The following is a 13,654-nucleotide window of genomic DNA, read 5'->3' on the forward strand; positions in this document are numbered from 1 at the left end:
GAGTGTCTCTCCTTCACTCAATCACGTCCACAGCCTCGGCCCCGAGGCTCCAAGAAGACACCAGTGAGTGAGAGGGAGGTGTGAAGGGACAGGAGGGAGCATACTGTTTGTCTCTACATGTCCTCTAAAACCAACTGTGACACACACAAACAAGAAACTGACTGGTAGGCAAGTCACATCCAAACACAAACTCAATGACGGCCCGGGACATTGCGCAAACCTTTATGACCATTTCGGTGGAATTTGTGGTCTGTTCCGCTGAAAAATGTAATGCATTTCTCTCCCTGCACTCCTTTTCAAACCAAAGCACCATTCTCTGTCTGTAGTTGAGCAGTTGGCTTCTGGGGAGTCACAGCACATCTGTATAGTCTGGGGATACCAACTGCCTGCCATGACTAAGCCAGCCATTATGAAGGGCCTCCAGCACTACAGTGGGGCCCCCCCAGATAAGCAGCTTTAGAGGGTCAGGTGAGAGCTCGTTTGGCTGACTCACTCGAGATAATCTGGACCTCTGGAATGATCAACAAAGCTGTGAGTAAATCCTGAGCAGTGGACGGCACTAACCAGACAAAACTCTACTTCTGTTTTTCGTCCAACTCAGTAGAATGAGCAAAATCATTTTCTAACATATGTGTGGAGATCATACAAAGAAATAAGCATCAAGATGTGTGCCAGTGAGCAGAGAAAAAGACCAACAGACAGATAGTCGATGTATAGGACATACATACTGGAAATGTCACAAGAACTGATGCTTCAGTACCAAGTAAATGCCAAAATTCTGAAAACATGAGGGTACTCATTTTTCTACAGTACCGTACGTAGCGGGGATGCAATTCTTCCAGATCTGGCGAACGCAGCATTTACGCCTACAAGTGTTCTAGTCTGCTGTTAAATGCCAAAGGCAGAAGAACGCCAACGAGACAAGATAGTTGAAGACAGTGGAATGAAAAGTGCAGCTGCAGCTCCGCCTCAACTCATCGACAAGAAAATCAGTAATAGTCTGTATCGAAAATACTCTGCATTCCAGTCACATCATCAGGTAATAATAATACATTTGCAAAAAAACAGAATGCAAGAATTGCCACTGAACATTTCAGACAAAAGGAAAAAAACACATCCAAGTTAGCCGAGCCCACAAAGACAGACATCCAGATTTATTCAAAGAATTTGAGGTCAGTTTCAATTTGTGTTAATATTACATGAATGCAAAAGGCTACTGTGTTTAGACTAATGTGAGACGACTAATGTGAGATTCCTTACCGTTCGAGTCTTTATAATCTGTCATAAAACTATAACATTATAGTTTTAAATAAATTTCCAGACAAAAGGTCTGTCTCCATGTCAGTAAATTTAAACTACTTGTACTTTATGATCAACTAATATTCAAAGTTCAGCTGCAGAAATAACTTTTGGTCTCCATTACTTTCCAGGCATGGTAACATATGACCCTGACAGTGATTCTTGTTAGACTTAACAAATACCCTCATTAGTGTTTTGTGCTAGAGACTAAAAAGAGCATTTATTTCAGGTGGCAAAGAAAAATAACAACAGCTGAATTTTATTATTGTTTTTTTTTTTTGTTTTTTTACCACAGTATCAAATTGGGTACTGAGAATTATGGAATTTCATTGGTATTGGTATTGACTACTACATTTCTGGTATGCTGACACCCTTAAGATGTACTGTGAAGCTAAAAATCAAACCCCAAACCATCCAAAACAGTAACCAACAAACAAGTTTTAATCACAAAGAAAATATTTTGCCAAGAAGGAAGAAAAGAAAATTACAACATGTCCATCACAGAAAAACAACTAAACTGCATGTAAAAAAACCCCAAATCAAATTACAGGCACTGCTTCATTCCTTCCCCACGCTGTATCTACCAACACAAATAAACAGACAGATAAAACCACAACCAGTTTCTCCACCACGGGAAGCGGCCTCATTACAACAACTTACTGCTCTGCAATTCAGTTTATCCTCTGAGCTATGTGGTCTGCAGGACATGTTTTGCTTTTGACCCTACTGAGCCCCAGCATGTACAAAGCCACAGACAAAACCATCCTCATCTCTCAAATCTCAGACAGTAAACACACAGTTTACTGTCTGAGATTTGAGAGATGAGGATGAGCAAATACATGCTGTAAACCACCCCTGCCTATTATGTGGTTTCACTCTGAATAAATATTAACGGTCAAGGCTCCGCCCTCCAAGGTCCTAGGACTACTTGGGAGAAGTTTACAAGCTGAATAACTCCCTCAGGTAACACAGCCGCTGATGCTCTGCACCCGGTGTGGCCATGATGTTTCTAATTTCTAAAAGCAACATAAAAGACCAGGCTGAGAGTAGGAAGAAGGAGCAACTTTCCCTCATCTTTCTCCCATCCAGAGACAGAGGAAGAGAGAATGCTCAAAAGAAAGGAATCACAAAACAAAGGAGAGCATGTAAGAAAGAATAGGGAAGGAATCTATTTTCACTCAGTCCCATTATCACTCTACAGTGGTAAAGCTCTCTTAAAAGATGAGAAAATTTATAACAACTCTGTCACTTAAAATTACTGTTGCCCGCTGACGCATCCATCCACATTCTTCAAAGTTGTTAGATCAATGCATGGCCTTCAGTCCCACCCTTTACAAGAAATCCTCTCAAAGCTTTCTTAGGTTATAAACAAAGTAATGGGTTGAAAGACATCTTTACTAAGATCACTGGTCAAGGTGTACACAATGTTTTTGCTGAGATATTAACACCCTTTACATTTGCCAACCACACACTATTATTTTATCGTGCAGTCATTTAAAAAATATTTTTCTGAGGTTATCGCAGTCCTGTGAAAAACACTGTTCTATCAGTGAGAAAAGTGTTTTCTTGTGAGTGTTTAACTATCAAACAAGTAAATATTTATTTTTGACATGTGTCATCTGTTTCTCAGACTAAATTGTATTCGGTGTTTTCTTTCTGCCTGTCGTTTTAATTAGTCATCATTTCCAAACTTTGGCTGAGATCAGCTGCCTTCACTGGATGTTAAAGGGATAGTTTGGGATATTTGAGGGAGGTGTATGAGGTATTTATCGATAGTCAGTGTAGTAACTACAGTAGATGGAGGTCGCCACACTACCTGATTGTAGAAGCAGAGAGGAGTACCAACATTGAAGCTAAACAACATATTGCTGTGGACAAGGTCAACAACAAAATGTGTTTTAGCCAGTAAACTTTTTCGCAGCTTTACTTTGCCATTTGACTGCCTTTCCAGACGGGAAACCACCGTTATGTAAGCCAAATATCACTCTCTCCAAACCAATCAGATTCCTTAAGGAGAATCTGTTATTTTACCTCATAGAACATGGTGTAAAAGGCTGTCTGATGGCAAGGTAAGGCAGTGAAAATATTCTTAATATAGTGCACACTTTAACTGATATTGATTTGTTTTTTTGAGTGGGCCTTTCTTTAAGTGGAAAAATACCTTTTGCTGCAGACCCTGTTCACAGCAGTACATAGCTTCGTTTTCATGGTGGTACTCCTCTCTGCTTCTCCTGAGGTGTGCCGACCTCCATCTATTGTAGTTAATGCACTGACTATCAATAATATACCTATGCAACCCAACTTAAAAAATCAGGACCATCCCTTTAATGGGACTAAGTGGGACTCTCCAGAGCACATTTATTGAAGTGGGACCAGTTGGACAGAGAATAATCGAGCACAGTATAGGAGATATTGTGAGACTTTGCTGCTGAACATGATGAGTAGCTGAAGATTTATGTACCCTTGTTTTGAGAAGACGATATGCTGGAACCGAGCCAAAAGTAAGTACTCTCTCCAAATGCAGTTGAAATTCAAGTAAATTTTAGATTCATACATCATAGGCACTTAAGGAGCAGTTATGTCTCTTGAAACCATTTTATTTTAACCTATGGGCCTAAGTAGATTCATTACTCAAATGCAAGCACACCATGGGAAATGGTCTTAAGATTACATTCAATTATGAATCTATTCATACATCTGACTAACCACTTTCAGCTTCTTATCTAGCCTGCTCACAGCAGAGGCAGGCTATACTGTAAAGCCCAAATGCTGTTCTCCCCAACGACGCCCTAAAGCTCCTAATAGCAGAAACCAAGGCCAGGAGGGATCTGTAATCTCTTCAGCTTGTTTTGGGGCTGCCTCAGGGTGTCCTCCCAGTTGGACAAGCCTAGAATACCTCTAGTCTAAAGGAAGTGTCCAGGAAGCTCCCTGATCAGACAGCCAAACCACCTGAATTAACTCCTTTCAACATGAAGGATTCTACTCTTGGCTCCTCAGCTCGTCCCTGAGGTTAAGCCCACCAGGAACACTCCTGATCTGTTGCAGAAAACACAGATACAGGTCTTACTGCCATTGCACAAGGGTTGTATGGCTCGTAGCAATAGCCAGACACCCCCATACACACGGTCATAGACCTTCCAATGCCCTTCAAGGGATAGTGTGGATCACTTGATGTACTTATTGTGGAAAGTACTTACTGATAGTCAGTGTATTATCTGTGTATCGTCACACTATATCACAAATAAACAGATCAAGGCAGCAGAAGACCAGCAACCCCCATGTTCTGAGAGGCAAAATGACTGAGTTTGGTTAGTGGTGGTAGTAATGGTGGTTTCCTGTTAGAAAAGGCTGTCAAATGGCAAAATAAAGCTGTGAAAATATTCTTAATATAACTAACACATAAACTAACATTGCTTTTTTTTTTTTTTTTTGAGTGGACCTTTTTAAAGAGGCTAAGATACCTTTTGCTGCTGATCCTGTCCACAACAGTACATTGCGTAGCTTCCATGCTGGTACTCCTCTCTGTTTCTCCTAACTGCGGACAGGCCGACTAGGACTAGACATCGGAACCTCTATACTTTTCTGGTACCAATCGAATTGCTTCAATACTATCCGAGTATCAAAAAATGCCTTGTCATTCGATACACAAATTTCAATACCTAAAGAGATTTGAGAGTTATTTATATCTATTTATATAATTCAATATTAATCAGATACTCCATACTTCACTTTAGTATAGTTATCCAAGTGCTCAGAGTAACAGTAACTGTTTTTCCAGCTGCTCCTAGGTCTTTGAACAGCTTCTTCCTTTTAAGTGAGTAATTGTGCCATTATGTGCAATGTAATTTTCCTTTTGTTGCAATGTATTTTATAAAATCAGAATCGAAATTAATATCAAGAACCAGTATTGAAGATTTTGGAGCGCCCTATGCGGACCAACCTCTCTTGTAGTTTGATGTTTACAACCCCACATCAAATAATCCAAACTATCCCTTTAAAGGATATCTAGACTGGATGAGCAAACTCCCAAGACCCCTCTGAAGTGGTCGTTAGAGTAAAGAGCTGGTTCACCGTTTTATGACTGAGATTAAGTCTGTACTGCTGGTACTAAATCAGCAGTTCAACAGTTTCCAGCACCGTGGCATTGCTGGGGAGCCCCGTTAGGCAGCACACAAGTTCAGTAACTAAACAACATTTTGGCTCATATCAGGCAGGCTGTTTCTCCCAGTCAAGCTGCTTCAGGGCTTACCCATCTGAGCACTGAGGTCCACCAGGAGAATTCCCTAAGTGAGTGTTTTTGAATTCACAGTTTTAAAACGCAGGGTGGCTGTATGTATGTGGGTACAGGCCAAGATGTTTGTGTAGTAGAGTAGTTTTATGCAATTATACATGGACACATATATGTTGCACAGGCAATCACACTGGAATGAATAAATAAGTGCAAAATGAAACATGAAAATGTAAATATACTTAACAGCACTACAGTATTACCATATCCTGCATATATTATTTAGTCATTCTCATTCATTACAAAACTTAGGAGAGCAGCGCAGCATCTGAAAGCAACCAATAAACACTGCATGCTAATGAGTATGACAAAGAAGTTTCAGGTGTTAAATGGCTTGCAGCAACACTGCCTACCTTTTCTCAAAAGTGCTCCAAACACTTCACACAGCAAGCATTAAGTGAGAAGACAGGATCACACAGTTAGGAAGTGTTGGGGTGGGGGACACACAAATGCACACACACACATACCTACAGAAGCACATATTTTTTGCAAGACTAGATCTTACAGCATAATAGTGCAGTCTGGGTCGAGGGGAGGAATAAGATCTCCTGAAAGCGCAATGCATTATTAACAAAACAGGAGGGACAATAGAGAATCCACCAATCAATGAGCTCACAGTTGCTTCTGTCAGTCATCTGGAGGAGGGTTTTAAACCTACTGAAACCAACCAAATTTGAGTAGTATGTAAGAATAAATTACACACCTTGCTATGGAGTCCCATATGCCTTTGCTTTCACTATTTTCACTTAAAAGATCTTCATTCATCTTATCGGCCTTTTTCTGCACCTATAATAAGAAAGGAAACACAAAACAAGGACATTTTCAGCGATTTCATCAAATCAATCCAACATCCTGAATGTGTGACCTGCTGAAGAGCATTTTAGTGTATGTAGAATATTGTCCAGTTTTATGAGAAATCTAGATCTCCAAGAAACAAACTCACTCTGACTTTGATGATCTTACTGTGGAAACTATTCAGCACAACAATGACATCACCAGCATCTGCTGGGGAATCGGTTCCATCATGCCTGAAGTGGAGAAAGAGAAAAAAACATGATTACTGTCACAGTGAGTGAAAATCAATTGTTATGAAATCTGTAAGATGTGTCTGCAGCTATTTAGTCTAAAGCTGCTTTTACATATGAACTCTGGACAACATCCTTTCAAAGTTATGTGTTTTGGGCTTTTCTTGCCTTTAATTGATAGCACAGCTGAAGAGTAGACAAGAAAGGGGGGGTGAAGAGATAAGGGATGACACACAGCAAAGGGCCACAGACGGGAGCCGAACCAGCGGCCGCTACAGAGGACTGACAGCCTCCATAAATGGGGTGGATGCTCAACTGAGCTAAACAGCCGCCCTGACAACATCCTTTCAAACATGTAAATGGAGGGTAGTGTGACTCCAATCAGCTTGCCTGACAGGAGAGTCGCTTTGTGGCGTGCTGAGATTTGCAGGACGCACACTATTATGTTCTCTGACTGTATGAAATTTCACACCACAGATGACGAAGAAACACATTAAACAGGAGGTAAAAAAAAAATTCGACTTGTGTAGGCTGATATTGACTGGCAGAGGGTCTATATGAAAATCAAGCAAACAACAACAAAGTAGAAGGCAAAGCAGAAAAGAGTATGAAGCAGCTCCACACTGTGCAACATCATCAACACGCCCACCCTTTTGCTCCGGACAATGACCTGCTCTATTCTCACATGTGGCTCAGTTGCACTTTGGACAAGGATGCTGGCAGGATAAGCTCCGGGGACACTGATGGTGTTCACATATACAGTTCCTTCAGGTAATACCTAGATTAGGACTGCGACTAACAATTATTTTCATTATTGATTAACCTGACAATATTTTCACGATTAATTGGTTATTCATTTAGTGTATAAATTGTCAAAAAATTGCAAAAAATGCTCATGACAATTTCTCAGAGCCCAAAGTGACCTTGTCAGCGTGCTTCTTTTGTCCAACCAACAATCCAAAACCCAAAGTATCTTCATTTATTGTCATAAATGACAAAGAAAAGCAGCAAATTCTTGCATTTATGAGACTAGATCTTTGACATTTTTGCTTGAAAAAAATCACTGAAATGATTGAGCACTATGGGTAAGAAGGCAAATATGTATTTTTGATTTGTGGGTAAACTGTCCCTTTAAAGCATTTCTGGTATATTTTTCAAGATCTTTGCTTCTCTTTTATTAAAGGGTTAAACGCTCCAAATCTCTGAGCAGGCGGGCCCATGTGTGCGTTTGATTGACAGGTGAGCCAGCAGGGACACAGAGATGTAATGTAAACAAACTTGTGCTGGTAACTGTACTTCACAGGCCAAGGACAGACAGTGTTTATCTGTGGAACGGGAGAACAAGGACCAGACCATTTAATATCTAAAATCATTCAATGCTGGTTTATAGACTTTTCAGTGTGATACAGTTGATAAGCTACCTTCAGGCCAATAAATTCAGCCTGTGCATTAATCATTGCTACAAATAGCTACATTACTACTTATTAAAATGCTTATATAATGTACAGGTATTTACATTACATAAGCATTTACAGAACTACTCAACCGATCCGTCTATCTGAGGTTAGTTCAAGCCATGTTTCAGCCATGGCATCAGTGCAAAGAAAATGTACAGTATAGACTCGTCTCATGTAGGAGTCAACAGCAGCTAATGGACAGACAGTGAGAGCACACACTTAAAAGCAGATACTGGGACAGCTGCCAGGGTGACACTCTGACCATATTCATTACCCTCCATCATCGTTAAGAATCACCTTCCCATTATTTTATCCATCACTACTTCCCAGCCATGCTGTATATACTGGTAGATTTAATGACAAAGTCTGTACAGTATTGATTGCGTAACACTGGCCTTTCACTGTAATTGTTTTAGGACTGATTTGCCCAGTGGAGAATCTGTTTTGGCAGACGGGATCTGCAGGGTCTGACGGTGAAACACCAGAGAGCAAAATTCAGGAAGAGATGAGCAATAAGCCTATGAAGCACAGCAAGCCATTATGACCCCAGTGCTTCCTAAAAGCAAAAAAACTAACCTTATCACTATGATTAATGCCCCCTCCTCATTGAGCCAAAAGTGCCCCCCTCCCACTATGCTGAAATGCTGCTTGCATTTTGCCCCCTCTGCTGTCACTGATGCAACTCAGCCTTTGGGGCTTGTGTTAGAAAGCGCCAGAGATCAATCTGTATCCCTGCTCTGAGGAGAGGAGAGTTGGCCATCTCATTCATCGCTGTCAAGGCGAGGCGCAGTGGCAGCACAGGGTGCAAGAGGAAAACGCAGGCTCTGGGACCGGAGCACAGACACTCCCACTAGACTCTGATCGGCCACCTAACCAGAGCAGAGTGCCGCTAACCACAAGAATAATGACACTGCCAAGGTGAAAAATGACATCACCTCTTAGCTTCACCTAGAGGATTGGGGAATAAATCTTGGTTGTCTGATATGATTCCAGAGGAACCGAGGGCTGTATGTGTCCTAAATCTTATGTGAGGATAGCCAGAGAGGACAATATCTGTGATTGTAGGGACATCTAGTATGATGCACTACCGCTGCCCATGCAGACTCACATACATGCTTGAGATTTGAGACATAATTGCAACCTAACAGTGAAGGATCAGTGCCCTTTGTTATAACAATGAACAATATGTAGCCATTGCATGTCCAAAAAATGAGAAATGCAGTCGAAATAGCAAGTTTGGAGCCACAGATGGTATGTTAAATAAGTAGAATCCCTATTTAATATTCGATCAATGATTGAAGTGACGTGTTTCTCCCTGCTGCCTCCTCACCAGACATGAAGAAGCTCAAGCAGGAAGCAGGAGCGCAGGAAAAAAGCGCATTATAATTTGACAATAACAAGCGACAAAAAGTCCTCCACTGCAAGTTGACCAACTGACAACTGTCTGTCAATGTAAAGCCAAGCTTGTTATCCTGTAAAAGCCCACCACTATGAAAATACACCCTAAAGTTTGAGTTAAGTGACTGCCTGCCTTTTGCCTGCCAGACTCCATTAACAAATTGCTCAACTTAACTGTTATAAACATCTACTTCCTCTGAAATATTAGTATTTTAAAAAAAAACATTCATATAAGCTGTAGTTTAAGCACATGAGATGTTATGAAGGGTTAAGATGTAGTGAGCAAACATGGATGATTTAATATTCCACATCCAAGACAACACCAAATCTAACTGACATCCACATTACGACACAACTCTGACTCTGCAAATGTTCATTTTGAGTTTCTGTTAATCAACAAACCTCACAAACATACTTTGAATTTCACTGGAAGTTTTGTCTCTGAATTTAAACTAAATGCATTGACAATCTATCAAGTCAGATATTAGTATAGTTGATATTTATGGACTAATATATGTTGATAACATATATGTTGATAACGATATAGCTGGATAGGCCAATCCATCCCATCTCATTGCATCTCCGTTGCATCATCGCGCCCCATTTCATGTCCATCACCCCATCCCCCCCAAAAAACACTCAACACTGACTCCACAATTCAGTATTACACACTGTTTTCTAACATGTATAATGTGTTGCACTTTGAACTCTAATGAACTCTAATCAATGTTAAGCAGGAACACAACAACACAAGTTATGGGCCAGAATAGAAATTTCAAAGGAGGCCATGGCAGCTGTAGCATTCTCGTCAGAAGCGAGAATTTCAATTTAGTATGTTTCCTTAATCTCTGATGACATATCACGGTCATTTTAGTATTTATTACACTGAATGTGTTACAGATTTCTACTTTAAATAGAAATGATATGATACTGTTTTGAAAAGTAAGAATTTGTTTTAGATCAAAGTCAAAAGTACCACAATACATTTTAATTAAAGTTAAAAGTACAGAATTAAAAGAATACAAGGCATGAAAACCTGTATTCTGTTTGAAAATGCATTAAATCAACCAAGGCACAATACTGTTTCCATTCGTCCAGGGAAATTAGACAACGCCAACGCACTCTGTCTCGTATATGCAGCCTTTGACACCTACGCCGTCCTAACTAAAACACATTCTGCTTGTTGTTATTTTGCAGTCCGAGGTGGATGGCGTCGTGGCAGGTGACCAGCTGAATCATCCCTCCACTCTGTCTTCTCTTTAATAGCACCCCTCTCCTCCTACTTGTCTCTCTCCCCTCTGTGGTGAGCAGAACTCCCTGCACTCATCAAAACCTTGAGCCCGCACAGTGTCAGCAGCTCTCCATGTTACCATAGTGATGGGTTTCATAGCTACCGGTATGTAATGGAGAGGTAGCTGAAAACAACCTTGATGCTGAGCTACTGATGAAGCTGCCTAATTACCATCATTACCTAACTCGATATACATACAGAGTTATATATACATACACACATACATATATAAACACACACACATATACATATATTCACATACATATATACATATACACACACACACATATGGAAGACTGCAACGGCACTGGAGATGGAGATACTGGTGTGTACTCACGAGAGAACCTGATAGATATCCTCTGATCTCCCTTTACGTAATCTCAGGATCCAAGCCCCAGGATTTGCTTTCAGCTGGAAATATCCCTGTTGTGGTTGAAACAGCAGGAGTATTTACTGTAAGCATACAATTCACACTTGTTTTCTAAACTCTGGCACCAAACAGTTCTTACTGCTGCAGAGGGTATGCACTGACGTCACTTTTCCCCACCAGAACACACCTCCTCAGTCGGACTGAGTGGCAAAACATTCTGCAACAAGGCCACGTTTAGTAGGGGGAACTGCGAAACCAGGAGGAAAACAAACCATTATCTGTGCGACTAAAAGTCAGCTGGATAGTGATTCTTACAACTTTCCGAAAAACACAGGGGTCCCTGACATTGACATTTTGTCAGGAACTGGGTTTCCTGAGATTGATATGTACCTTTGATGCTGGGGAAATGCACAAAGAAGAGATAGAAGGCATACAAAAGCCTGGTTATATGTGGGCAGGTTTATAAAGATATTTATATTTTACTACATTACTGGAGAGATGTTTGCATGCAGCGGCATTCATGTTCGCAGGGTGGATGATGCAATGCATGTTTGTAGAACTATGGGCTCAGTTAAACCGAAATAAATGAAAGATGCTAAATGTTAAATTGATGAGTAACTTCTAGCAGTCCATCTGATTTTTTGTTGAACCTATTTGTATATTCATTTGCACAGCAGGTCTTTGCCATTTTAGATGCATGTTTTGTGTTTTCACAGCATTTAAGCTCAACACTAGAGCCCAACCAATATGAGATTCTTTTCTATGTGGACTGTCCACCAATATGGTTAAGTGAAGGTACTCAGAAGGCTGCTTCCCTAAAGAAATAACTTTACTAAAGCATATTTAAGGTTAATATGCTTTAAGCATGTTGATTTTTTTAATATATCAATTGTCAAACAATTCTGAAAAAGACCAGACCAATGTTTGGTAAAAAAAAAAAAAAGAAAGTTTTCTTAAGAGTGCATATCAGAAAACATGCTGATATGGATATGTCTGTGATAGGCCCATATCAGCTGATAGTATCTGTCAACTGATATATTAGTCTGGCTCTCGTGAATGCTAACGCTGCCACTCAGTTACCTCTGTGCCACTGTGGGTGGAATCACTGCAAATTATGCATACTGTAACGCCAGGTGCATACCCTCTGTAATAAAATACTATATCTATGTCATCTATGCATGGAAACTGTCTTGGTAACTCTACTATTGAGTATAGAAGGCTGCTGACCAGGTTAGCCATGACAATAGTGTCATACATGAGCGGGTCCCGACTCATGCCCAGGGTAAACTGCAGTCCACGGGGAGGCTGGCCAGTTGACAGGTCAAAGCAGTGGCCCTCCAGCAAGAGGTGCTCCAGCTCATACTCTGCTGTCACAACCCCACTGACCTGTGGTGAAATCGCAAATAACAGAGGACCAAAAAAAAAAAAAAAACAACAGCAGCGAATGATTAATAGAAAGCACTTCAGCCTTAATTAAGAGGTGAGAATGATAAGACTTCTGGTATTAATGACTAAGGAGCTAAGATACCTCCTGCAGGTGGATGTTATCCAAGTCATGGGGGCTGCGGACAGCCTCCACCATCCAGCTTTCTGGTGTGATCATATTAAGGGTGAGAAGTGGAGACTCTGGGAGCTCCATGAAGCGGGCAACTGGTCCTGGAGACACCGTGTCATTGGCCAAGAAAGCCACATCAGACTCCAAAACAAAGCGGTAAAAGCTGTGAAGAGAAACAGAGATGATCAAAGTGTAAGAGCTTGCCCATCAACAGTGAATTGACATAATACCTAAGAATTGAAAGCCCTAAAATGGTGGATATCCCACAGGGTTTTTTGCCACCAGACTGAGTCAACAATTCCGTCCAACAAACAGACGGTCCTCTTCAGCAAGCACTAAAATGATGCCATGTTGTGCAATAGTCTTCTTTCTAGGAGAGGAAAGATTTGCTCTGTTGTGACAGCTGGGTATATACAATCTCTTCAAAGTGAGGAATCTAATACTATTACTTGCCAGAGTTCCAGCTCAGCCAATAACCTAAATATGTGCAGTAGTCCATGCACCAGAAATGTTCCCCTTCTCCGTAATTACTCAGTTGTTGCTGACGCTAGCTGCAGGCTAATCTTTATGCTAATTGCTTTTCTTCCGTGTGCCCTATGACATCGAGGAGTCATAATGAGTGTAGATAACGTGGCAGATGATAAACATTACCAATGCTAATTCTTTTTATTTAGAATGCTTTCTTATCCTCAAAGGTACATCATAACATTTCTTATTCACAGGGAGATTTCAAAGTTAATTCCCACAACGGTAACCGTGTTTCTGTGCACCACAACAGAGCAGCTACAGAGGGACTGTGGACTCCAGGGTGAGATGGGAGCCGCTGCCACAGCACAGGTAAGTGGTGAGAGACAGGCTGTAGTTAAGGAGGAAGAAACCTCTGCACACCTGGGGAAGCACACTGTCTTCATTCGATTGCTTTGTTCGTGAGGTGACCAATTCTCCACAAGGAGAGAACTGAGAGAAAGAAG

General features: G+C 40.9%; 1 protein-coding gene across 1 annotated transcript in view; it reads right to left on the reverse strand.

Moving 5' to 3' along the window:
* The window catches only part of uggt2 (UDP-glucose glycoprotein glucosyltransferase 2), a 55,125-nt gene that overhangs the window by 10,959 nt on the left and 30,512 nt on the right, over positions 1–13,654 (reverse strand). Inside the window, exons 28-33 of the mRNA XM_084725058.1 lie at positions 12,657–12,846; positions 12,356–12,514; positions 11,096–11,181; positions 6,531–6,615; positions 6,291–6,373; positions 6,055–6,135 (exon numbers count right to left, since the gene is read on the reverse strand). Of these exons, the coding sequence (XP_084581184.1) occupies positions 6,055–6,135; positions 6,291–6,373; positions 6,531–6,615; positions 11,096–11,181; positions 12,356–12,514; positions 12,657–12,846 (684 nt within the window). The remainder of the gene's footprint in view (positions 1–6,054; positions 6,136–6,290; positions 6,374–6,530; positions 6,616–11,095; positions 11,182–12,355; positions 12,515–12,656; positions 12,847–13,654) is intronic.

The sequence above is a fragment of the Lutjanus erythropterus genome, chromosome 8 (genome assembly GCF_056507025.1).
Source record: "Lutjanus erythropterus isolate fLutEry1 chromosome 8, fLutEry1.hap2, whole genome shotgun sequence".
Taxonomy (NCBI): domain Eukaryota; kingdom Metazoa; phylum Chordata; class Actinopteri; order Lutjaniformes; family Lutjanidae; genus Lutjanus; species Lutjanus erythropterus.